General features: G+C 47.6%; 1 protein-coding gene and 1 non-coding gene across 11 annotated transcripts in view; one reads left to right on the forward strand and one right to left on the reverse strand.

Moving 5' to 3' along the window:
• Window positions 1-11,676: 11,676 nt before the first annotated feature.
• The window catches only part of DNMT3B (DNA methyltransferase 3 beta), a 34,223-nt gene continuing 18,989 nt past the window's right edge, over window positions 11,677-26,910 (forward strand). For 4 of the 10 annotated variants that reach the window (XM_070472537.1, XM_020916175.2, XM_070472533.1 and 1 more), the window contains exons 1-4: window positions 11,816-12,067; window positions 24,041-24,221; window positions 24,983-25,044; window positions 26,529-26,636. In XM_070472537.1, coding sequence (XP_070328638.1) covers window positions 11,984-12,067; window positions 24,041-24,221; window positions 24,983-25,044; window positions 26,529-26,636 — 435 coding nt within the window. In that variant the 5' untranslated portion in view covers window positions 11,816-11,983. Of the gene's footprint in view, window positions 11,783-11,815; window positions 12,068-24,040; window positions 24,222-24,982; window positions 25,045-26,528; window positions 26,637-26,910 lie in introns of those variants that run through there. The other 6 variants (XM_070472530.1, XM_070472534.1, XM_070472532.1 and 3 more) reach the window with 3 other exon arrangements.
• Window positions 15,763-15,834, reverse strand: TRNAG-GCC (transfer RNA glycine (anticodon GCC)). Its single transcript has one exon. It is a non-coding gene; the product is annotated as a tRNA-Gly (tRNA).

A 26,910-nucleotide genomic window follows, 5' to 3' on the forward strand; every position in this document is an offset into this window, starting at 1 on the left:
CGCCTTAAATGAGCTAACCCTCCTAAAATATTCAGAAGATAGCCAAGCACACTGAAGGTCCCCAATCAATAGCTAGCCGCTATCATTATCATCGTTATGATGCATTCAGCATATATTCAGTGCATGCCTCCTCTTAGATTCCAGGCACTGGCCATAGAAAAGTGAACAGACAGGCCCAGTGTCCCTGAGAGAGCTTGGGTCAGAGCAGAACAAAGCAATAAAATCTCAAACTTGGACTTGCACCAGCGTCATCTGGAGGGCTTGCTATAATGCCAATTGCTGGGACCCACCTCCAAAGGCTCTGCTTAGAAAAGCCTGGGATGGATCCTGAGAATTTTCCATTTCCAACAGCTTCCCAAAGACCACACTTGGGGAAACTCTGGCGTGGAGGAAAACTGACCCACAGAAGAGGAAGGTGGTCAGATTGGTGGAGGGGAGAGTTAGGGGACAGTGACAATCACTGCAGTCCTTGAAACACTGTAACCCCCATGTTCTCTTCCCAAGGATCCCTTGAAGTCCCAGATATTACCTGATTCCCATTGGGCAGATGGGAAAACAAAGGCATGCTCCTTGGAATCTAGGTCCTGACACCAAAGCCCCAAAGCATCTTCACCTGCCTCTTAGCCCAGACTTGAGAGTAGGGAGTGGGTGCCTAGAAACCTGGGTAGGGGAGTGTGGAGAAGACTGGCATTCCTCTATCCTTCCAAAAAATCCCTTCTGGAAAGGTATGAACAAAACTCCTTCATGCATTCATTCAACAGATAATCTGAGTGAGTGCCACCCCTGGGGCACATGTCCTGACAGGTGCTGGGACTCCACAGTGACAAAATCAGATGTAGTGCATGATTTCTAGAAGTCAGAGTGTAATCTGGGAGACAGACACACACGTATGTGTGTGTGAAATTATTAACTGATGCCAAGAGGAACAAAGTGCTTTGAGAATGTATACAGGGCACCTGTCCAAGTCTGAAGTACCTGGAAGAGAGTAAACCTTCAAGTTACTGACAGACAGGGACTGAGCTCAGACCCCCTGACTCACCGTCCAGGAATTTTAATTTTAAAATAGTCTTAACCTATTAAAAATGATCCCTGTCAGGGCCTTATATTTATTCATATCTTTGAGTATTAAATCAACTTTGTTCAGGTGTAATTTATATACAGTGAAATGCTCCCATTTTAAGTATGTTTCTTTAAATTATTTTTAACTTGAAAAAAAAAAGAACCTTGCGGAAACCACTAGATTTCCTTCATTTCTGCTCTCACAGTGGCTGGTTGTGAGGCACTCAATAAATATTCGTGGAATTGAATGTGACAGAAAATAGATAAAGGGAAAGACATTCACATGAAATTTCAGCCCAATACCGTAGGTGAGACAATAATCGTATTGTTTTCCAGTCTTTTTCTACTTCATAGGTCACTGGGGCTTCTGTGATTTGTTTCGTTTTTACATATTTTGGGCTCTCCCACTTTGCCAAGCTATTTGATCTCTGGTACTCAGAGTGTGGTCCTTGTACCAGCAGCTAGGACATTACCTGGAGAGTGGTGGAAATGCAGATTCCCAGGCTTAACCCAGACCTGCTGATCCAGCATTTTAAACTAAATCCCCAGGTGACTCATGATCACATTCAAATTTGAGGTATAAATAATCACTGTTTTAAAATGCCCACCACATGCTGGGCTTTATTTTAAGCCCCCAAAGACACACCTGTATGATATTAATACTTCCAATTGTCTACATCGTGTCCCTCATTTTATTTCTGCTTTCATGTTTATCACATTGTGTTTTTGCTATCATTTATACATCTGTCTCCTCTGTTTATTAGTCATGTTGTCTTGAGCAAATTACTAACCTTTTTGTGCTTCCATTTCTTTTTTCATTTGTACAAATGGAGACAATGGTAGAACCTACTAGAAAATATGAAATGAGATAATGCTTGTAAAACACTTAGCACAGCAACTGGCCTACAGTAAGTGCTCAGCAAATGCTTGTTAGGAATAGTATTCCAATTTTTGAATCTTATAAAAAGAACATGGCAATAAGCATGCTGGTACACATTCACTTTTCACATCTGATTATTCCATGAGGAGAAATTCCTAGAAGGTCAAGGGATATTATGTTCAGACGTTCAGGGTTCAAAATAGTGCTAGGATGACAAACTTTTTTTTTTTACAAACTTTCAAGTAAGGGACAGACTAGACAATGATTGAGAACACCCGGAAATTAGCATTTCAGCCTGAACAGAACCTGGCAGCAGGCTTATTTCCCTGAAGAGGACCCTGCTTCCCTAACCTGCATCTCTCAGCCCTGAGAATTCCAAGTCCTCTAAGAGAAACCTCAGAACCTCACACAACAGCATCTTGGTTTCAATTATAAATGCTACAAAAACATCATCATAAAATGCGGCATAATATTCTACTGAGTGAAAATATAATGATGCTCGTAACGAATCCCCACTGGTTGCCTGTTCAGGTCTTTATAATTTTTCAATTTTATTAAGAATTTGGCAACTTACAAAGACAATAGATAAAAATTATCTTTCCAATGTTTTCCACAACCCACTCAGACAGAAAGGAGTGGTGATTACTGTTAATGAGATAACTTTGTAGCAGGAAATGCAGACCTGGGGCCAAGCCTCCTTCTAGAGAACCCCCGCCCCAGCAGCTCCCATTTCAGCCTTAATGAGGGACGTTGCTCCCTCCATTCACTTTAAAATGTCCCCGCGGAGGGCAAAAGAGGCCCCCAACCCCCACCCCTGCAAGTGAAAGGGGTTCATTAAGAAGTCCTTTCTCAGGCTAGAGGATTCCTGCTGGGAATTTCACCAAGGGGCTAGGTTCTCCCCAGGAGAATGGTTGACACTTCAGGCTCTGATATGCCAAAAGGCATCTTTAAAAATAAATAAATAAATAAACTTTTTATTTTGAGAAAACTGTAGATTTACTTACACTTGTAAGAAATCATAGAGAGAGACCACTGTACTCTTTTTCGAGTTTCTCTCTGTGCACAGATCTCATCTTGCAAAGCTAGAGTGAAATCTCCCAAGCCGGATACTGACTTTGGCACAAAGATACAGAACATCTCCATCACCACAGGGATCCTGCATTTTAACAGAAGGAACAAACTCCAGATCCTCCTCCTACCAAAAACTAGGGGGAAAATGCTATGGATATTTTTATGTTTCCATTGATGATTATCCTCATCATACTTTCAATATTATCTTTTTTATTATAAAAACATGTAACAAAAGCCACAAGACTACAGTTACCCTAGACTCTTCAAAACACCTATGTTATGAAAGTCATCAGCAAAGGAAGGTGCAGGAATTTTTCCGTATTAAAAGACACTGAAAAAGACAAAGTGATTACATAAATGCAATGTAAGACCCTGGATGGAGGTAAATGATTGCTATAAAAGATATTATTGGCACAACAATGTGAATATCCTTAACACTACTCAACTGTGCACATAGAAATGGCTAAGGGAGTCTCCTGGTGCTCCAGTGGTTAGGCCTCCAAGCTTTCACTGCCAAGGGCCTAGGGTCAGTCCCTGGTTGGGGAACTAAGATCCCACAAGCTGCGTGGCATAGCCAAAAAATATTTTAAAAGAATGAAAGAAGATGGTAAATTTTATGTGATGTGCTTTTCTTTTAACCGCAGTTTTTAAAAATGACATTATTGGAACAATTGATGAGATTTGAATACAACTTATAGATTGGATAATAATATTGTATCAATGTTTAATTTCCTGAATTGATCTTTGTGTTTGATTTATGTAAGATAATGTCTTTTTTTCTTAAGAAATACAAGCTGAATGTATTAAGGTAAAGAGGGATAAAGTGACTTAAGAAAAGAAATGAGGAGGGGATAGTGCAAATATGTCAAATGTTAACAGTTGGTGACTGGATAAAGAATATACATGGATTCTTTGTATTATTCTTACAACTGTTTTGTAAATTTCAGTTTATTTACAGAGTATATTTTAAAGGAATTTTTCTCACATCCTGTCAGATGATAAATTATTTTCTATTTTAACTAATACATCTTTGAGTACTCATTCTGGGTGAGGTGCCTGGCATTTATGCATTTTCTTCTTTAATCCTCTCAGTAACCCCACCAGGAAGTCTTAACTTAACCTTGGTCTTTTTTTTTTTTTTTTTTGTAGAAGGGGGGATACACTTAGAGAAGAAAGGAGCTAATCAAGGACACTTGCTGATTAAGGGTAGGGCTGAGGTTGAAACCTCCCAAAGGTGTTCTCAGGATCCTTCTGGAATGGCCTAATAGACTTCTTTCTCCATATTTTTTTTTTTTGGAACCATGGACTCATATATACAGAGCTTGCTAGGTGGTGCAGTGGTAAAGAATCTACCTGCCAAGCAAGAGGTGCAGGTGTGATACTCTGGAGAAGGAAACAAGCAACCCACTCCGGTATTCTAGCCTGGGAAATCCCATGGACAGAGGAGCCTGGTGGGCTATATAGTCCATGGGATCACAAAAGAGTCACAGCTTAGCGACGAAACACACACACACACAGTTTACAGCACTTAGCATCTTGCCTTTTCATTTAGCAGTATATCTTGTAGCTCCGTCCATATCAGCATTTACAGACTTGCTATTTCTTTTAATAACAGCTGTATAGCCTGGATAAATCCTACCTGATTTAACCAGGCTACTACTGATGGACACTTAGGGTTTATCCATGTTTGCACTATTACAAACTTACGAACAAAGCTAGAGGGGACATTCCTACATATACAGATAGCTGCTTTCTAATGAATGGAATTGCTGGGTCGGTACCTTTTTTTTTTTCGGTCAGGGCACTTAGGGTCAGGCCACTCAATCCCTGTGACCAGGGGTTGAACCTGGGCCCTGGCAGTGAAAGGGCCAAGCCCTACCCACTGGACGACTACGAAATTCTCACTGGGTCAGTAGCTTCCATTTTGGAAGGATTTGCCAAACGCCCAAGAAGGTTTGGAGTCAGTTTTGTGAATACGTCTATCCATTCCTGGGACACATTTTCACTGAACACCTATTATACGGCATGGTGCTGGATGCTGGGGCAAAGCAGTGAGCTAGGCAAAAATGCCCTGGTTGGGAGGCTATTAAGGGCAGAGGAAATAAAGAGCTTAAAATAGAAAGATTAAAAAAATAGAAAGATAGTAAATCAGGACCAGGTAGGGAGCAAATTCACTAACACATGGGGCATTGGAGGCATTGCTGATTACTTTTTAAATGGGCTCTGAGCTTGCTGGAAGCCAGGGGTGCATGCGTGCATGCTAAGTTACTTGAGTCTGTTTGCGACCCTGTGGACCAAAGAAGCCTTGGGAGAGGAGTCATTCCACTTTTAGTTTTTTATCCTTATGCATGTAAATGAATGTAAACAATACTCTATTGTTAGACTCCCAGAACAGTTCCAGTTTTTTTACTTTTATATAGGATGTGGTGATGTATTAATACTTAACTTGTCTGTTCAAAAATATTTCTCTAATAAATCTCAAGATTTTTCCTCGAGACAAATTTGAGAAGTGGAATTCCTGGGGTAAAGTTTAAACCTGTTTAAGATCCTTGGCATTAGCTCCAGTGGACATTTACACTGTCCCCTCCAGAAATTTGCTTCTTAAAGGGCCCTTTGGCACTTCCTAGTTTTGAGGGTGGGGGTGATAATGCCTCTACCCTTTCGGAATCTCACCATTTATTTCAAATTCAAGGTGGGATTCACTTTGCTTGAGAAAATGAGGCCTTGGATCCCTATTGTCTGCTTTGTTTTTCTCCTCAGGATGATTATAAAGTGAATGCCTGGCCTGGGCCCCAATTTAGGACTGCAATGCAAATTGCTGCTGGGTGTTGTGAACACAACCTGGGTGTAACCTTGGAGGAGTCCCTGGGGAACTTTCTCTTCTAGACCATTTTGATTATCTGAAATCTGGAGGAGCCTACTGATTCTTTGAAGTAGCAGATATTTTTTTTTTTAAACTTTTTATTTTATATTGGAGTATAGCCCATTAACAATGTTGTGTTAGTTTCAGGTGTACAGCTAAGGGACTCAGCCATAAATATACATGTATCCATTCTTCCCCAAGGCAGCAGATACTTATTGAGCACCTACTCTGTGCCAGGCCTTGTGCTAGGTGTCCCGGACATAGCAGTGAACAAGACAGGCTACTGCACTGCCTCCGTGCAGCTCCCAATCTGATGGAGGAGACATGCTGTATTTTTGAAGAGTCACTTTTTATCCAAGAGTCACATTTATCCAAGAGTCACTTCCTGGATAAATCCCAGGAAGAGAGTAGGAACTTGTGGGCAGGTTCAGTGAGGACAGGGGTAGAAGCCAGGCATGAGTAGACAAATGAAAGTTAAGCAGGGTCCTCAGGCCTTGAACATATGAATTAAACAACCTGATGGAAGTCCTGGGGCCCTAAGCATGTCACCTAGCCTTTTTGCACTACTCCACAACTCACAGTCACTTTCCAAAGCCCAGCCTGCAGGCAGGGTTATCGCCAACCTGTATGTATAGACTTCCTGCAGATTGGAGGGAGAGGGCCTGCCCAGAAGAGATAAGGGCAGGTCTGGACAAGGGGATTCCATCTTTTCTATGCTTATCCTGAAATAAAAGAGGAGGCAGAGTCCAGATCCAGAGCAAACTCAGGAAGTAGAATCCTTCCTTTCTAGTCCCTCAACAACAACAATAATTGTTATTATTACTATATATCAGATAGTGATGTTCTGTATCTTGATAGGGGATGGGTTACACAGGCATGTGTGTGTGTATATGAATGTTCAGCAAATGTACATCTGAGATTTGTGTGTATCAGTGTGTGAAAAATTTACCTTGGAACCAAAGCAACTGTAAACAAAAATAAACTCCCATTAGTGATATGCAGGTTGAAATGTTTAGAGGAAGTATACTGATGTCTGCAACTTATATTTTGAAATGCTTCTAAAAGTAAGATGGATAAAAGTATAGATGTGTAAGCTGGGTGGTAGATATAAGGGAATGTGAAAGTCACTCAGTCTGACTCTTTGCGACCCCTATGGAGTATACAGTCAAGGGAATTCTCCAGGTCAGAATACTGGAGTGGGTAGCCTTTCCCCTTCTCCAGGGGATCGTCTCAACCCAGGGATAGAACCCAGGTCTCTGCATTGCAGGCAGATTCTTTACCAGATGAGCCACAAGGGAAGCTTGGTGGGTATGAGTGTTCTTCATAATTTCTTTCAACTTCATTGAATACTTGAACGTTTTCATAGTGAAATGTCAGAACATTATAAAAACAATTAATAAATTGTTATATAGTCAGTCACCTGTGATAGTTTAACAGTAATTCTTAAAACTGAAAATGTCTAGGAGCTCCCTGGTAGCAGGTCAATCAGGGCAGAAGTCTGGGTGTTCCTGTTGAAAAGGGAAGGTGAGGAACCCACTTTGCAAATGAACGTGGCCTCTAATGACACTGCAATTAAGACTGAGTACTTTACAATGGGGTTCTTTCACATACATGGGCTCTGCGAATCCCCGCAGTCACTCCTGGAAGTAGGCATCAGTATTATTATTATTCCAATTAGAAGGGGAAGACTGAGGCTCAAACTCCTTAGCATAGCACACGAGGAGTTGGGGGGGGTGGGGTCACAGCGAGTGGGGGTTGAGCAGGGAGTCTAGTCCTGAGCTGCCACCCACCAGCTGTGGCTCAGCCTAAAGACCTCACTACGCAGTCTCGTAGTCTCATCTGTAAGATGGAGCTCATCCTACTAGACTCCGCTCGTAGAGGTGAACTGGGCTGGCCTCAGCACCTGGGAGCCTAAGGGACTGGGTTGTGTGACCCTGAGGAGGAAGGATGGATGTTCATCTCTGTACCAGCCAGGGGCCCAGTGTAGCACATACTCATCATTAATAACAAGGTAGTTTTATAATTTAACAAGCACTTTTATGGTAGTTTACATGTTCAAAATGCCTCCCATGTATTAACCCATACAGATCTTCCAACAACCCTGTGAAGGAGTTACTACTTTCATTTTACAGGTGAAGAAACTGAGGCACAAAGAGATGAAATTACTTGCTGATAAAAATACCGACCATAGGGACTTCCTTGGTGGTCCAATGGCTAAGACTTCGAGCTCCCAATGCAGAGGCCCGGGGTTCCATCCTTGATCAAGGAACTAGATCCCGCATGCCACAATTAAGACCTGGTGCAGCCAAATAAACTAATAAAAATAATATTTAAAAAATACCAAAAAACAAACAAAAAAATACCGACCATATACGGAGAGCCTACTGGGCATCAGGCACTTTCACGTATTATGGAAAAGCTGCAGCTGCTCTAAAAGCTGAAAAGAGGATGGTATAATTCCACACATACAGAATATTTAATCTCAACATAGGCAAAAATCCATCATCCACTGATTTATTAGCATGAGGGCATTAAGGGTGTAATGTATGTGTGTCTTTTCCTTTTTAATGTCAATTTTTTTAGGAGGAGGCTTTTAAAAATTTGAGATAGTTCCTAATTTACAGACGACTTGTAAGACTAGCATAAGGAACTCAAGAATGTCTTTTTAAGCAGATTTTCCATTTGTTTACATTTTTGCCCCCTTTGCTATCCACTCTCCCTCTGCCATATATATGCATATTATTGTTTCTGAACCTTTTTATAGGCAAATTGATGATTACATTGTGCCCGTTTATGCTTCAATACTTCCTGTTTATTTCCTAAGAGTATTCTCTTCTCTATGTTATTTTGTTGTTGTTTATTTTTTTGACCATGCCTCTTGGCTGGCAGGATCTCAGTTCCAGGAGCAGGAATTGAACCCAGGCCAAGGCACTGGAAGCCTGGCTTTCTAACCACTGGCCCACCAGAGTACTCCCTCTTATCTATCTATCTATCTTTTTGAAAACAAATGTACTTTAATCACAGAATTTTTGTTGTATCCTTAATAAATACTGATTGGCATCATGATTATAATGATTGTGATGTGTCACAGTAAATTTTTAAGTAAACACTGTTGCACCAGTATGCAACCAGAGGAAAATCTGAAATCCTACTCAGGTGTGTTTTAAACATCTGAATCAGAACATGGCTTAAATGGGGACATAGCCACCAAGGCTTGGCCCCTGTTACTTTTTCCCACCTTACTCCCTATGCCCTGGCCACGTTGGCTTCCTGGCTGTCCCCCCCACACGCCAAGCTGGATCCTGACCTGGGTCTTCCCCTGGCTACATCATTCCAGTCTCCATTTTAATCTTCTTCCCAGATTTAGCTACCCTCCCCAACCATCAGCTAAGCTCTGAACCTTCCCTTCTGAATTCCTAGTCAGGTAGTAGGTGCTCAAAGTCAGGCTGCATGGCTGACTCACTTCACACAAGTCCTTCTATTTTCTGGGCTCAGTCACCTAATCTGAAATGAGCACCCAATTCTCCCTGCCCTGATTTCTCGTGGAGTGGCTGAGAGGCTCAAAGGAGGTAGTGAATATGACCAATGAACTTTGTAAACTGTAAAGTTATGTGCCACAGGGAAACATGCCATTTTTGTTTCACTTCCTTTCCAAATGACAGGACAGAGACCACTTGCTTATTCAGACCTTGTCTGTTTTTCTTCCTGGAGTTAGGCATGTTGATGTCCCCAGAAATGTCTGCCATGTCCCCCTGAACCCTACTTTTTGTCATCTTAACTATACCTTCCAGGCATTCCCAGTGGTATACAGACATCCTTTGACACATGGAGGTCTTAGAGCTTATGGATCAGAAAACAGAGACCCAGCAGCCCTCCCCACAGACCCACCAGCTTCATATATAATTTCTTTCCTCTGAAGACTTACCCCAGATGGTGGGAACAAGCGACAGGCCCTCTTGAGATATCTTCTTCTTGCACCAACTGACTGGAACCCAGTTTTGGATGCTTGTGCCAGAAGGTCAAGGAGTTCCTGCCACTCATTTACATGAGGCTTGCCTGGTCACTGAGCCCATCTCACTTTCACATTTCCAACACCAAATAGCTACACGTGCTACAGAGAGAATGAAATAGGCGTGAAGGAGAGGACTATTCAGGTTGCTTGGTCAGAAAAGTCTGCCCAGAAGGTGACATTTTGGGAGAAAACTGAATGGTACAGAGATCTGGACAAAGAACACCCAGAACCAAGCTTGATGCGTTTGAGGATCAACAGCAAGTATTAGAAGATTAGAGTGAAGTGAGGGAGGGATGAGGATAGGAGATGCCTGGGAAGGCAGGCAGGAACCAGCTCACCTAGGGCCTTTGCAGGCCATCGTGTCATCATTCATTTGCTCTCTCATTTCATTCAACATTTATTTGGCATCTACTGTGTGCTAAGACATACTGAGACACTGCCCTCACGGTCGGATACATAGACACACAATGTGCTGTGCGTAGTGGCTCAGTCATGTCCGCCTCTTTGTGACCCCATGGACCGCAGCCCACCAGGTTCCTCTGTCCATGGGGATTCTCCAGGCAAGAATACTAGAGTGGGTTGCCTTGCCCTCCTCTAGGAGTTCTTCCCAACCCAGGGATCGAACCCAGGTCTCCTGCATTGCAGACTAACACAAAAATAAGCAGGTAAGTGAGTGTAGATGCCAGGTGTGGGAAATATTAGGAAGGGCGTTTTCCAATAGTTCAATGCCCCTTTTGGAGAAAGAAATGGCAACCCACTCCAGTACTCTTGCCTTGAGAATCCCTTGGACAGAGGAGCCTGGCCGGCTACAGTCCATGGGGTCACAAAGATTCGGACACGACTGAGCGACTGACACACAATGTCCCCTAAAGGGCAGAGGCCATCAAGACCTGCTAACAGAGTGGGGCTTCTCCCTCAAGTAATGCCGACTGCACCCCAGAAGCCAGCCAGGGACCTGACTACCTTGGCTCCTCCGCTCTCCCTCCCCTCCGCTCAAGATGGCCGACGAAGGGCCAGCGCGGTGGGAGGAAGGGAGAAAGGACTAGTCTGAGGGTCCAGAGCGGGTTGACTGACCCGCGGGGGCACCGCAGCGCCCAGGTGGCCTTGCGGCTGGGAGTTGGGGTAAAGGGGAGACCCGGCTGTTGTGTAACTCTGTGGGGGGAGGCGGGGGGTTCTTCCTTCTCCGCCCCCCCCCACCCCCAACCCCCGGACATCCAGGCCGGCGCGTGTGTTCGAGGTCGGGGTGGGGGCCGGGGAAGAGGGGCCCCGGGAGCAGTCTAGAGACTTGGGCGACGTCTGCGGGGTCCCCGAGACGCGCCTGTTATCAGGGTGGAGATTTAACCGACCAGTGTGTGGGGGGGTGGGAGGGGGCTGGGAGGCGGTGCCTGTGGAGGAGGGGCGAAGGGGAGGCTCCGGAGCGATTTCAAATTTCCCTCGTCCCCGCCCCCCGCCCCCCGCGCCCGAGGCCCGGCTCTGAGTGGCTGCGGCAGGGGCGCCCCCGGGCGGGGGCGGGGCGAGTGCCAGGCCGGGGTTACAAGGGGACTCGGCACCGCCCCCTCCCCACCCACTCCAGCTGCCGGGTCCTGCCCGCGCCGCTTCCTCGCAGCAGCCGCACCCCCTCCCTAGCCCGGCTGCCGCTGCCCGCGTGGACGCCCCGAGCGCCCCCCGACGGACGCCACCGGCTCACTGGCAGCAGGCAGGCAGGCAGGCAGGCGAGCGGGCGGCCGCGCCCGGCCGGCAGCGCGAGGGTTAAGTGACCCAAGTAAACGTAGCTCGGCGATCAGCGCCGGAGATTCGCAAGCCGAGCGCCCTGCGCGGCCGCCCGCCGGCCTCCCGCCCGCCTGTCCGAACCCGCGGCTCGACCCGCGGAGCCGCGCCCGAGCCAGGCTCTCGGCAGGTGAGCGCCCCGTGGCCCCCGGGGAGGCTTGCCAGACCGAGGGTTTCGTGGGCTGGTGGGGGAAGGGACCGTAGAGGGGTCCCGGCACCGCAGGGAGGGAATCCCGTTCCGGGACGTCCTGGGGAGGCGGTTCCCGCACGGCTGGAGACCGGGCATGGTTGGGGAGGAGAAGCCCCTGATCCTACTGCGGGGAAATGGGCAATGAGGATAAAATTGGCGACGGCGAAGGCATGTGTCTTACAGGGAGACACTTGCGGTGTTCCGGAGACCCAGAGGAGGAGAGAGGTTCGTCCCCAGGGAGGGCGCCGGGCGGCCTTCCCGGGGTCTAGACTCGAGGGGAGGAGGTCTCCTACTGGTGAGAAGTGGAGTTAGTGAAGCAGGGGTATTCTTACCTTGCCTCGGCTAGAGAGGGAGTCTACTTGGGAAGGGGGACGGAGCAGAAGAGAGTTCTGCCGAGGAGACGACCGTCCGTCCTTTATGACTGGGACCTGGGGGTTCAGCCAAGGAACTTTTTTTTTCTTTCTGCCTCCCGGGGACTGGGGAGAGGTAGTGGATGGGCGCGGGAGAGCAGGTGGACCGGTATGTGCGCGCTTCCCAGGGGCATGTGCCAGAGGGGCGGGCTCGCGGGGTCCCCCCTGGGGGACCGACGGAGACCGAGGTGCGGCGGGGTTGCGGGGATGCCCTAGGGAGAGGCTGCCTTCACGCTTGTGCACACCTGGCCGGGGAGGAGCTGGCCCGGAGCGGCGCGTCCCTACCCGGCCACGCTGCCTGCCCTGGGGCCTCACTTTCCATTTTTCCCCCTCTTCCAAGAGTCGGGCTGGTCCCACTTCGCAAACTTGCAAACTGAGGCCTGAAAACCTCCAGCGCTACTTCGGTGCCCAGTGAGATTGTTTGCTGCTGGTGGGTAGGTTCTGAGTCCCACTGCCCAGACGAGAAAGGAAGTTGGGGAAGAGCCGGCAGAGGTAGCAAGTTAGCAACAGAGTTGCTTGCTCTTGTGGCCTGGGTTTTCCTGCTGGAGTCACCCACCTGTGGCAGGGAAGGGCTGCAGGAGTTCTGGGCCCAGGCCGGCTTGTCCATGCTGCCTCCTTCACTCCCAGGCTGAAAGAGGCTGGCTGGGCCCTGATGCTTCCCTGCCGCGAGCTGAGAGGTGTATGCATTAAAGAGAATTAAGGACAAGGTTACGATATCTGACTTTCTGCCTCCTGATTTCTGGATGCTGTGAGTTTTGGCAAACTGGTGGCAGTTGTTTTAGGGAGCCAGATCCCTGCTGGGGCCCCCATTTCCAGGATCCAGGACACTGAACTGCCTCTGTTCTCCACCAGGACTGCTGTGACTTCTTGCACCCCAGCCATTGGAATCCCCAGGTGCAGACTTGGTCTTTCCAGCTTTGAAATGATGCTACCTATTTTATAGGGCTGGCATACAGAAATCCCCCAATAAAGTTTGCCACTCCTTATCTATCATGTGGGATAAGTAGGGGGGATGCATAGATCTTTGGCATGTGTTTAAGTCTGTCCATGTAAATCTGCGGCCCTCTGTGCCTATTACATTTGTGAAATGGGAACAGGCATATTAATATCTCCAAGTTGGGTAAGAAGGAAACCAGTTTTACACAATTTAAACTAACCCTCTGTGTTCCTCAGATGATGTGATAATTCCTATCACATTAGGCTTGGGTTAGGACTCAATACTTTAGTGCTTGGTATAGCAGGTGGTGAATAGTATTGTATTAATTAACCATTAGCACCTCTTTTTAGGGTGGCCATTAATGAGAATTGGGGAGGATGCAGGCCAACTGCCATCCCCTCCTTCCCTCCCTCCAACGAAGGTTGTCCTCTCAAGTATGGAAGATTTTCCGAATCATTGTCCTCGATTTGGGAGTTGGAGGAAAGGGTGCCTTTGTTCCTTTTTGAAAGGAGCAAGTTTTTGTCTTATGGGTTGGGGCCATTTTTACACCCCCACCCAAGTTTGGGACCTGCCTTGAGGGTGCAGAACTACGGGAGAGCCTTTCCTTTTCTGTTAGGGTGGAGAAGGCTGAGACAAAGGGGCTGGGGCTGGGGCCTGCTCCATCCTGCTCCTTAAAGCCATAAGCAGTACCTCCAACCCCTGCAAAGTTTGCAGGGAGGGTAGGAGGGTACTTGGGAGCTGCAGGGGGTGCAGGGGAGGAGCCAGGGAGGTGGGGCTGTGAGAGGCTGCTTCCCCTCCTGCCTTTCCTCCTGCGATGTGGGGCCTGCAGCCCAGAGGGGCCTGTCTCCCTTTCTCATACTACAGCTCCAACCTCCTTGATGGAGGGTTTGGGTGAGTTCTTCCCAGAAGAACTTCCCCGGGACTAACTCCTTTGTCTCAGACCAACTCTCCTGCCTGCTGTCCCTCCAGGCTCAGATACTTTTCCTTTTCACCCGAGATGATCCTCGCTAAATCTGAAAGGCTGCTTGGTCTGACACCATGGCAAGGGCCTATACCCCAACCCTTCGGAGGTACAGGCACACTCTTGGAGTTTTAAAATCATGAGTTTAGGGTGATTTTTTTTTTTTTCCAGTTTCATGGCAGATCAGGGCTGCAAGAGTACTGAATTCTCATGTTTTCAGCACTCTCTTTGTAAAGTGATGGGCTATGTTCTCACAGGGTCAAAAATTTGCCACTGATGGACTCAAGAGTTGCAGGTACTTAGGTAGCCTGCTGATGAGTGCTTTACAAGCTTTCACATCTGCCACTATCCCGGACAAGAGTGAACCTCCAAAAGGGAGCAAGCCAAGTCCAGGTGTTCAAATGTATCTGGCCGTGGCTAGCGGGAAGTGGCCTCCTAAATGCAGAGGGAGACCACATGTGGGGACCTGGTGCTGATTACTACCTGTATGTGAAGTGAGTGAAGGTATACACACCCCCAGTAGAGTTGGAAGGAGGATGAAATGGAATTCAGCAGCCTTTTAGGACTTGGGCCCTAGGGGGCCCCCAAGTATTGTAAAAAGTCTGTTATGTTGTAGGTGATGTTAGTCATTGAAATCAACATACTCATGCGGCCTGGGCTGCCGAATCAAATCAGGATTTATATCCAATTCACTACATTTATAAGCTAGTGACCTGAGCCTCAGTTGCTCCATCTGTAAAATGGGGATGCATTGTTGCCCAGTTAAGGGGATGTTGAAGTCAGTTGAGATCCTATTAAAAAGTGCACATAATGAGGATTTAATAAATGTCACATTGTGTAGTCAATACTGAGATGATGGCTAGTGGTAATTATTTACTTGCTGTGAGAAACAGTCTTAGTTAGCATTCCTGAGGAAATAAGCAAAAAGTGAGGAGGATCTGTTTTGTGTAGGGAATTAGAATATTTCATCAAAAGGATTTTCATTGTGTTTGATACAAATGAAAATCATATTTGCCATTTTCAGATGTAAAGAAAAAACAGATCATGGCCTGTAATCTCACAGTCCCAAGGTAATCAATGTTTGGGGGCCCTCTCAGTTTCTTCCAGAAGTGGAGAAAGCGTAGAGAGAAGAAGCAGTCCATCCTAAGCAAAAAAGGCAAGAATCCAGGGAAAGTGCGGTGTGGGGAGGAAAGGCCCTCCATTGGCGAGGTTTCCCAGTGCACTGTGGAAAGTGCACTTTGGGGCCAGCTCCCCAAGTGAATGGGAGGACTTTTAGAGACCCACTGGCCTCTGCTCTTTTCCCCACTCAGCCTGACCAAGTTTTTCTAAATAACTTCACCTGCAGAGGTTTTTCTCTTTTTTTTCCTCTCTTCTTTTTTTAGAGTAACTTTTAAGCCTTCATATATATATTTAAAAAATTTTATTTTTGGTTGTTCTGGGTCCTTGCTGTGTGGGCTTTTCTCTATTGTGAGCAGGTACTCTCTTCTAGTTGGTGGTGTGGGCTTCTCATTACAGTGGCTCTAGAGAGTGTGGATTCAGTAGCAGTAGGGCTTCTGACTCGAGCACAGACTCAATAGTTGGGGCACAATGGGCTTAGTTGCCCCATGGTATCTTCCCAGACCAGGGATTGAACCTGGGTCTCCTGCATTGGCAGGCAGATCCTTTACCACTGAGCCACCAGGGAAGCCCTGCAGAGATTTCTCCATTCAAAGGATGCAGTCTATAGACTGTGCCCCAGGCAAGCTGTTGCCTGTGGTGGTGTTCCCCCTGCCCCCCTCCACAGCCTTTCAGTTTTTTGACACAGGGATCATACTTAGATCTTCTAGAAAAATGGCCTTTAATAGTCTATGAGATTTGTGGGTAGAGCATTAGTCATTGAGAAATTATGAGCAGGAAATTAAAAATGCATTGTTAAGAATTGATGGGTGGGAGAGGTCCTGGGGAAATGTTCTTAACCAATTAATTTCCTCTCGGGGATAGATGATGCTGACCAGGTGTGTATGAGGAGATGGTATGGGAGGAGAAGGGCTCAGTGCCACTGAGGGCTCCTATCCTAAAGTTGAGGGAATAAATTTCCTTCAGCTATTACACCTCTTGTTCTTTGTACTCTGTACAACTCATTCATCAGATGCAGCCCCTCCTGGCCTGGTGGCATTTTGACCATTTGTTCTTAGTTCTGCTTTCTGGTGTCCTCAGCTTTTGTGTTTTGAAGGGTTCTTGTCCTAAGAATTTCATTTGTAATGGTGTCTTCATCTTGTTTTTGGACACATCCTTTATTCCCTTGTCTTAATTTTAGTGTGTAGAGCTCCATTCATTATTTTTTTTTACTGTTTTTGTTTTTCATATTTTAGTTTTGAACTGTATCTCCATATTGAGAAGGATTTAAAACTGGAGGCTTACTGTGGGACATGGACTGGAACTTGTCTCTGGGTCTCCCAAAATCTGAAGGTAGCTCTCTGATATTGGTTTGTCTTGTTCCCCATTCCCTGGAGCAGAGGGATGGTCCAACGCCCTGCCCAGTGCTAGAGGTCTGGCAGCTAGAAAAGGGACCAGGGAGTCCTCAGTCTGGCATTAATTTTTCCCCTCAGTCAGGTCTCTGGTGTTGCAGCCTGGGTGGAGAAGTCATGACATATCTATTCTCCATCCTTTCCTGTACTTCCACCTTCTGAGGTTAATGGGGCTTTCTAAGCAGTGTTTATTTCCAGTTGCATTTGCTTCCAGTTGCAAATGGGTCTGCTGGGGCCAGAGCCAGGGCCTTCCACTGCCCTTCAGCTCCTGGAGAAGGGATGGTGCCCTCCAGGTGGATGTTCCCAGCGGCCAGTATGGTGCTGGGGGCACTTGGTGTCCTGGCTCCGTGAATGTGTGCTGGGTGACACCCAAAGCAGGCCCTGGACAAGCCTGTGTGTCCTGTAGCTGAAGCACTGGAACCGGAGGAGACACTGCAGGTGAGCGGAAGGAGACCTCACCTGGGACACAGGGAGATATGCAGTGTTAGGCGAGATGCCTGGATGGGCAGGTGCTGTCCTCAGGGATTTTCTCGGTTACCAGGGAGGCAGCATGTACCTGGACAATAGGATATGGACAGTTCTGAGCAAATGTACATAGAGGTATGGGTGAAATTGAGAATCAATGAAACTTTAATGTTGGCAGGCTTGTCCAAGCAGATATGAGCATTTATTGTAAAGGTATCATAATTAAAAGAGGTGGCAAGGGCTAAATACCAAAAAGAAAAGGGAAACCAGAAACATCCCATGTATATAGGGGAATCATATAGAGGAGGTGGAGTTAGGTCATTGTATGTTAGTCATTGTATGTCTGACTTTCCTTATAGAGAAAATTGAGAGTTAGTCATTGTATGTCTGACTTTCCTTGTAGAGAAAACTGAGACTTCTACCTTATACCATTCAAAAAACTTCAGATTGACTAAACTTAAATGGTCATTTTCAAAAGTGACATCTTAAAGTTGACTTTTTGATTGTAAAAGTCACATGGGGATATGGTTGTCAGTTCTTCCACAAGCCACCTTCCTGAGAAGTTAAAGAAAAAATGCTGAAGGAGCATGGCTTAATATACACAGTAACCTATTAAATGCGATTGTATTGTTAGGTGGACTTTTTCACTTTACATGGTTTCATCTAGCAACAGCTGCCCTATTCTTTGCCTCTCGGTGGTCTCCCCAGTGTGGCTGCATGTAATTTAGACAGTCTCCCATTGATCATTTGTTGGTAGCTTTTACTTCGACAATGAAAGCAATGCCAGTCTTGCCCACAGATTTTGGGAAGAGCTTTGCGCCGAGTGGATTCCTAGCAGTAGCATTCCTGTATAACAGGATATGGACACTTGGCACTTGAGGTCATACTGTCAGATTGCCATCTTCAATACTGAATCGGTATCCCCACAGCATTGGTATGTAGATGGGCTGAGGTTTTAGGCAATGGTAGTAGCAACAGGTGCAGGCTGCTGCGAGGGGCAGAGCTGGGGGAGTGACCTTGAGAATAGCGGTCTCCTTTCTTCCATCTCCGCTGGGAAGAGGACAGAGGACACTTTGGCTGGACTTTGCCTAGAGGAACAAGGCCACTGGAGTGGGTATAGCAGCTCCCAAATCCTCAGCCTTAGGATGCCCCACGTGGCATTCTGGGTGACCCATGGGTTCCCTGTCTCCATCTGCATGACCTTCCTAGGGCTTCTGAAATAACTTGAAGGCAGAAGGGGCTAGTTGCTTGCAATTTGTTTCCTTAGGGTAAAAAGTTTGACTCCAAACTCTAGTTGAAGCTCTCATTTCAGATGTTTCTGCAAGTTCCTAGGTTTTCCTGTAAATTATCTAGAAGTTTAATGGTATATAATTTTATTACAGTGTATTGACAAATATCCAGCTGTACCGATGTTTCTCTATTATTTTGCTATTAATGAGCAGTGTTGCAAGGAACATCTTCATAGACAGCTTTTCTCATACTTGCCCAGACTGACTACTGGGGTCAGTCCTTTTGATGATTCTGATAAATATGCCCAGGCCCAACTACTACTGTACAAGGACAGTGGTGCATGTAGCCATGACCCAGAGGCACTGAAAAATTCTCCAAACTTGAGAGTCATCATGGATGAAGGGATGCATCCCTTTGTGAGCCTAAGCTGGGAAATCTGGCACGATAGCACACAAGACTGCGTAATCGCCAGGTTTTAAGGTTTTGCCATCTGCTTTGGGATCTGTAGCACCAACCACCTAGGGAATTGGATGAGGGCACTTCATTGCCTAGGCTGTATGACTGAGGCTTGAAGAGGACAATGAGGAAGGACATTTTCTCCCTGCTTCCCTGTGAACCTGATCCTTTTAATGGAATTGACTGGAGATTCCTGATCAGGCACAGGGACCTGGGACCCTGTGCTCGTCCCCAGCCAGGGGGACAGCTGTTTCTGTCCTTGACTCTGTCTGTACTGTCTCCACTGCCTCTTTCTCTTCACTCACCTGGGTGAGCTGTCCCTCCCTGGCCTTAAACTTTTTCAACTGTTTAAACTTAAAAACTGTGCATACTGCATTGTTTTATGATGTCTTTAAGATCTGCCTCCTGGACTAAGGCCTCAGTCTCCATCACACAGTCACTCTGGGAACCCGGAAGCTGCCTATCTGTTTCTTCTGAGCTTGATTCCCCATCTGCAGAGTGGGGATCATAAGAGTAACTAACTCTTCTGCGGTACATGCTGAGTGCTCTATCTCAGCCATTTTGGGAAATAGCTAAGAAATACTTGAGCAGTTCAAGGGGAGGAGTCAGGAGTCAATTCCCCTCCCACAGGCCAAGGAGGAGCTTTTTAAATAGGGGAGGTGGGAATGTCTTTCACCCTCTCTCTCCCTTTTTTGCTTCACAAATCTCTAAACCCTGGGTGGACAGCTTGGGACAGGGATGCTCAATATCCTCCCCCGCCGACCTCACCATCAAGCCCACCATCACCCCCTTCCTGCACTGTAAGTTTAATTAATGCAATTAACATTTACAGGGTGCCAGGAAATAGTTATGCTGCTGGTACCAGCCTAGAGGAAATGAATGACATCACTTCTCAGGTTTATAGCTGGGTTGTGGGGAGTCCCTGGGCCGCCTCCTTCCTGAGTCTAATTGGGGGTGCCACTCACCCTTCTGTCTGCCACATTGCATTTGGACACGTCTGACCTGGTTCAGTCAGGACACAAGCATCCTGCACTAATGAGGCAGGGTCTTGCAGGGGGAACCTTGCCTGTGAGCCCACCCAGCATCGCTGACTGCCCCGAAGTCACGTGCTGGACCCCAGCCTCTGGGAAAGGGTCAGAGTTCACCTGCGTCACGAGGTTGGACTACCACCTCCTGTGAAGGTGAACACTCAGCTGGTGTTAAGTCCCTCAGCCATACAGCTCCCAAAGCTCCTGGAACGGACGGTGCATTGTTCACAACTCGTCTCGGGCACAACAGTTCCAGGCACGTGCCCTGCATTGCCTGGGCATGAGTTTGGCACTGCCACTTTGCTGGGTGACTTAATTCATCTGAGCCTGTTGAGAGCAGGTAGATGAGAGGACTTGCCTTGGGTTGGGGTGGGGGTTAAGAGGTGTCAGTTCTGCCTTTAGCAGACAGGAGGGGCCTGGGACGTGCTAACAGCCAAGTGGCAAGTGTCCTGGAGCTGGTGTGTCAGCCCCTCTGGGAAAATCCCTGGGGAAGATGCCACCTCTCAGGGTTGGGATCCCTCTAGATAAAGGAACTGGCTTGTGTTGGGGGCCACATTATCTGGGAAATGCCAATTTTGACTCATTAGAAGCCAAACAACTTCATGAGGGAGATGTATTATCTACCATTACAAACCAATCCCTGGTGCTAAGATCTTCTCTTGCCAAAAGCATGTGGTTAAAATTCACGCCTTCTTCCCTGGGAGCATTCTTTTGAATGAGTACGTATTATGTTGCCTAACCTCAGTTTGCTCATCTGTTATACAGGGATAACATTAATGTTATGTAAGGATTAAGTGAATTCATACAGGTAAAGCACAGAAGAGTGCCTGGCATATGGTAGTAAATACTGAGAAAAGTGATCAAGATTTGTGGATCTTCGTGAGGGCCAGATGATTACTTATGGAAGCCTTTGAGAGAAGCCTTCCTTGTTTTGACCTGTGGTTTCTGAAATCTGAATATGTGATGGGGCTTCCAGGTTGAGGGCCTCAACAGTAGCACATGGCTGCAGCTGTTTGGGTCATGTGTATAATGTAGAGGAGAAAAATAATGTGGGTAAAATGTTGAGGAATCGAGCTGGGCATCTTTAAATCTTGCCAGTTCTGGACTCCAGTGTGTCTGTGTTGTAACTAGTGAAGTGAAAGTGAAAGTTGCACAGCCGTGTCCGACTCTATGCGACCCCATGGATTATACAGTCCATGGAATTCTCCAGGCCAGAATACTGGCATGGGTAGTTGGCTCCCTACTCCAGGAGATCTTCCCAACCCAGGGATTGAACCCAGGTCTCCTGCATTGCAGGTGGATTCTTTACCAGCTGAGCCACCAGGGAAGCCCAGGAATACTGGAGTGGGTAGCCTATCCCTTCTCCAGCAGATCTTCCCAATCCAGGAATCTAATGTCATTGCAAATTCTGGTTGGTGAAAACTACAGGGAAGGAACTTTTAATGAAATCACATTGAATGACGCCACTGGAAGTAATATTTTACCTACCTAGCTCACCCCAGGGCACCCAGGCAGTTGGTCATACAGCAGGTTGGTTTCCTTCCCTGAATCTTCCTCCAGTCCCTGTGGGTTTGGTTCTAGGGGCAGATTTTTTCCTGACTGTTGAGATCTGGCTTTGGGAAGGAGCTCTGCTCACCTGTCCATCCCTCCAGCAGACTGGCAGACAAGTTGGCACTGCTGAGGCTCCAGGGAAGCCTGAGGTGGTTAGTCATAGTTAATCATTGTCTGCTCTGGGCTGCAGGCTCCAAATGGGTCTGTCTAGGAGGGAGATTCCTGTTGACCCAGGTGGGGACTGTCTGAGGGAGCTCTGAGCCCCGCATAAGAGGGAAGCCTTGTCCCTAGACTTCAGCCTCTGACCTGCTACCCGCTCCTGACCGAAGCCCTGTCTTCAGTCTGCCCCTCTCCCCTCCCCAGAGCTCGCTGTGGAGCCTCCTGCTGTCTTGCACCCCACGGCCAAGTCTCCCATCCTCTGCCCGGCCATGGAGGTTACTTAGTTCACTGGTTTGGCCTGAGGCAAAACACTGGAAATTAATGATTACTCTGAACTACACTCCAGCAGTTTTCCTGAGATACTGGCCGCTTGGACTGACAGGAACTGGCCATGGGGTCAGACAACCTGTTCTTCCGGGTCAGGGCTTGAGAGTAAAAAAGGGCTAGAGAAGCAGCTAATCAGGCTGGGTCAGGCAGTCCTCCTTTTCCTTGGGGCTGGTAAGATTCCTTAATATGAACTGAGTGAAAATACACCAGGAACTGTGAACCTGCACACTCTGGGCCACTTGGGTTGGTTAAATGCTCTGTATCAGTGTATGCATTTGTGACCCAGGCTGTATTTTTTTTTTCCTTTTCACTGATCTGCTCAAAATCCAGCTTGCAGAATTTCTGTCAAACCCCGGGCTTCACAGTGAAAGAACTAACCACTGGACTGCCAGGGAATTCCAAGGCAGTGTTTCTTTAATTGGATATTGATTACCAAGGGATCCTGTGAAAATGTTGATCCTGATTTAGTAGGTGCCTGAGAATTCTGCAGGATGATTCCGTGGTCCCTCTGCCTTGTGGGGAGTATCAGGTTTACTTACCTGGGGGATGGACTGGTTCCCAGGGTGGAATTGAGAATCCATGCTGCTGCTAAATCTCTTCAGGCGTGTCCGACTCTGTGAGACCCCACAGATGGCAGCCCATCAGGCTCCCCCATCCGTGGGATTCTCCAGGCAAGAATACTGGAGTGGGTTGCCATTTCCTTCTCCAATGCATGAACATGAAAAGGAAAAGTGAAGTCGCTCAGTTGTGTCCTACTTGTAGTGACCCCATGGACTGCAGCCTACCAGGCTCCTCCATCCATGGGATTTTCCAGGCAAGAGTACTGGAGTGGGGTACCACTGCCTTCTCCTTCCAGACAACCAGACAACCAGAGTGGGTTGCCATTGCCAGGACATTGCATATCCACCCGGGAGCGCTGAGAAGTTCATCAGTGAGCCCCACAGCGCCCCCTGGTGGGTGTGCTGGCAGCATCCCTACTGCAGCTCACAGCCTGTAGCCTAGATGATGGTTCTAGAAGGTACCCTGGGAGGCTTGCTTGGGTCATTGGGTACTATGTGGTGAGTCTGTCTCCATGATAGGGAATACAGGCCAGGAGTGCTCAGCGTCCATAGGCAGCTGTTAGCTGGGGAAACCTCACAAGCAGGGTTCCAGGACCAGGAGGATGTGGCACCCTTCCTCTTTCATGTGAGTTTTTTTTTAATGTTGAAGGCTGACCAGGTCTGTGGGTCAGTTTACCTGTTCTATAAAATGGGCCCACAATCACATTCAGAGGAATAAATGAGAGCAAGGTGCATGTTCTTGAGGCCAACATGTTGCAGGCAGTAGGGTCAGGTCAAAGGTCGCACAGCTCTCCAATGCATACCTGAAGACCTGTCTGGAGCTGGTCTTAGCTTAATAGCCTAGAGATGTTGCACTTACCAGGGTGGGCAGGGGTGGGGAGGCAAAGGCCCAGAGGTGGGGTGGGGTTGGAGCAGATGGGGAACATGTTCCTGGATAACCCATCCCAGTCCTTCTCCCTGTGTCTCCTCCATTCCTTCCCTTCTTGGGAACTTGGGACTCTGAGCCCCAGCTGGTAAGGGAGGAGGAGAGTGAGCGACAGGCCAGCAGACCAATGGGCCCCCGAGGTTGTGATGGGGCGGGGCTTGTGCTGCCATGGAGAAGAGAGAAGCTGTTCTGTGGGGGAGGAGGGGACGGTGGGAAGAGGACCTGGAGATTGAGGGGAAGGGAGAGAGCAAACAAAGGGGTCAGGAGGGAAAATAATGCACTGACTTCCCGAGGCCCTGCAGAGACTGGGCAGGGAGAGCGCGCCAGGGGCAGAGGGGACCAAGGCTGGCGGCAGGCAGGCCGGCCTTAGATGGCATTGTTTGAAGTGGCCGGCTAATTGTACAGAGCAGCCTGAGCCTCAGACCACGGCCCAGCCCCCTCCTCTGTCCTGGGTGCTGGCTTCTGAGCCTTCGGGTCGAGTGGCCACATGGAACCAAGTCCCGAGCCTCCGAGTTTGGTGAGGGGGGCAGGCTCTGGGGGGCGGCCTGGGTGGGGTCCTGAGAACCACTGACAGGCCCTCTCTTGGCCTGAGGACTTGGCTACACTGGCAGAGGTTTGGGGGCACACTACCCCCTTCCACCCTTGCATCTCTGCTACCCTCCTCACTCTGGCCTTCCGACAGGAAACAATGAAGGGAGACACCAGACAGCTCAACGGAGAGGAGGACGCCAGCAGGAGGGAAGACTCCATCCTCACCAATGGGGGCTGCAGCGACCAGTCTTCTGACTCCAAGGATGCGCCCTCGCCCCCGATCCTGGAGGCTGTCAGCACCCCCGAGATCCGCGGTGGCAGAGCTGGCAGAGGTGGCGTGCCTGGTGGGGAGGAGGGGAGGGGAGGGTGGTTATGGTGGACCGCAGCTGGGACACGGGCCCCCGAGCAGGCTCAGGGCAGGCTGGGACGGCCTGTGCCTCTGACGGCCCCTGCCCCAGCCCCATGGAAGGGAAGAGTTGCTGCCTGTTCTCCTGTCACCTCCGCTGGGACAGAGTAGGTGACCCCAAGCCAATGAGCCCTTCTGTTCCAGACAAGGGGGTGGACACAGCACAGGTAGACTGGGGTCTTTGACACTTCTGTGGGGGACACCCCTCTCCACTTGCAGCTTGGCCTGTCATTTTTCTGGGAGGAAATGGAGGCAGCTAGCATCTCAGGCTTGCTGCCAGTCTCCCACCCTTTCTATCTTCCCCTCCCCTCTGCTGCTCCCAGATCACATCACCTGGGATCCTCCCTGCTGAGATTTTCTGGCCCAGCTGGTTTGGAAACCCCTGTATTGTCTCATCCTGCTGTCAAGAGAACTCTTCAAGTTACGCCTTCCCATAGAACTTTCTAGAGGGTGAAAGTATTCTCTTTCTGCATTGTTCACACAACAGCGAGGAGCCACATGTGAGCACTTAATGTGGCTGCCATGGCAGGCACTGGGTTGCTCCTTTAGTAGAATTAGTGGCCGCTGATTTGGGCAGCATAGGAAGGAACTGTTCAAGGGCTAGGAGTTAACCCCTGAGGATGTCAGTGGGTTTAGGGAGACCAGGAGAGCCCCTTCCTCACAACAGACTCTGGTTCTTTCTTCCAGGCCGCAGATCAAGCTCACGACTGTCCAAGAGGGAGGTCTCCAGCCTGCTAAGTTATACTCAGGTACTGGTTCTGTGGTCACGTTTCTGGGGTTCAGGGGAACTCTATGGTTTGCATATTAAGTAGGGAACCTGAGTCCCACTTAAACTGGTGGCCAGCAAATAGTTGCTGAATGAGGAATTTCAACACTGCTAGGTACACAGAAGACTTAGAACAACCTCACTTAGAATGGCGTTTGCTGCTGTCACATGCTGAGTTTTTGAAATGAATATTTTTCTCAATCTGGATGATCAATTGGACTGATTTATACTATAACAAGATTTTTTTTTTAATCCCCGAAAGGAATCCAGCTTGCTCATGGTATGTTTTGAATTGGATCTATTTTGGAATTTAACATCTATTCATGAGTAAAATGAATGTATGATTTTATTTCTTGTAATACACCTGTGTCTGGTTTGATAGTAAGATTGTGTGGCCCTGTGGCCTCAAGGATTTTTTTTTTCCCTTTTGGAAAGAAGGTGCCTGCCTTATTAGGGGATTTTCAACAATCACTGAAATCTTTTACCAATGTTGCAATGGCAAGGTTGCTACTTGATTACTTTTTTCCAGTTGTAGCTTTTCCATGTTTTTTTTTTTTTTCTACTCCTGACACTATTTATGCCTTCTGTTTTCCTATGAATCATATTAGAGTTTTGTTAATTCAGTTAATTTTTTCAAAGGATTGGTATCAGACGTTGGGGACAAAGTCACAGTTGAAAGTTGTAGACAATGAAAACTCCCCCTCATACGGCTTCTCTTGTCCTCATGGAGGACCACCAGTGGGCACCCAGATAATGAGGATCAGGAGCTGTGGGGACCTGGTAGGGACAGCACTGGAACAGAGGCTCAGAACAGATATTCTGATCTCTTGGAACTTCCTCTGTGCCCTGCCTTGGCAAGCATGCTTTGCCAAGCATGCAAGCATGCATTACTTGATTCTCACTATAACTCTGTTGTGCTATAAGGGAAGAACCACTGTACTAGTTTTAAAGAGAGGAATGGACCCAAATTCCATTGGCAAGGGAAAAGTCAAGTTCTTAACACGCTGGCCAGACATCAGACCACTCTCCACCTCTCTGGCTCTTGTGCTCAGTTTTTGTTGGGTTTGGTGTGCAGCATGGGGCGTGTACTTCACATAGGACTGGTGCCATTTCTTCTTGGTTATTGTATCAGGAAGCATCTTCCTCAAGCCTGTTTTTCCCAGATGCTGTTAATTGCGGAAACTGACCAGGTCTCCCTGCTGGGCGTAGCAAGTTAGTCTAACCATGAAATCATGGTTTTGAATTCAGGAGAAACCCCAGTAGAATTAGAAAACCAAAGAAAAGGTATCAATGCAAAGGGCATCGTGAAGCTTTCTGTGCCCATACCTATAAAATCTTTTGAACAAAATGAGGCTGCAGATCTTTAAAGTCACTCAGACCAATATTGCTTTCAATATGATTGACTCTTCATTTTTAAACTATTTCGGTTATATGACACCTAAAATTCACAATTTTTCATTTTTAAAGGACCTGACGGGTGATGGAGATGGTGAGGGAGAAGACGGGGATGGCTCCGACACTCCAGTGATGCCAAAGCTCTTCCGGGAAACCAGGACTCGGCCTGAAAGCCCAGCTGTAAGTGTCTACCCCTGAGCTGAGGCACTTCAAACACACGCATGCCTGCATTGAAAGCCTTGTCTAGGATCTCCCTGAGGAACTTTGAACAAATGTTCTGAAATTGGAAAATGACAGCAAACCTCATTAATTATGATGGTGATGGTTTTCACATGGCAGTTCTCTACTTTTCTGGGAAGCATTCTAAGAAGTGCCCAGGGGTATAGTTTACAGGTGGATGACTGTGGTGCAGTTACCTTTGGGACCAAGTTGCTTCTGTAGGTGGATTCTATGA

The sequence above is a fragment of the Odocoileus virginianus genome, chromosome 9 (genome assembly GCF_023699985.2).
Source record: "Odocoileus virginianus isolate 20LAN1187 ecotype Illinois chromosome 9, Ovbor_1.2, whole genome shotgun sequence".
In the NCBI taxonomy this organism is placed as follows: domain Eukaryota; kingdom Metazoa; phylum Chordata; class Mammalia; order Artiodactyla; family Cervidae; genus Odocoileus; species Odocoileus virginianus.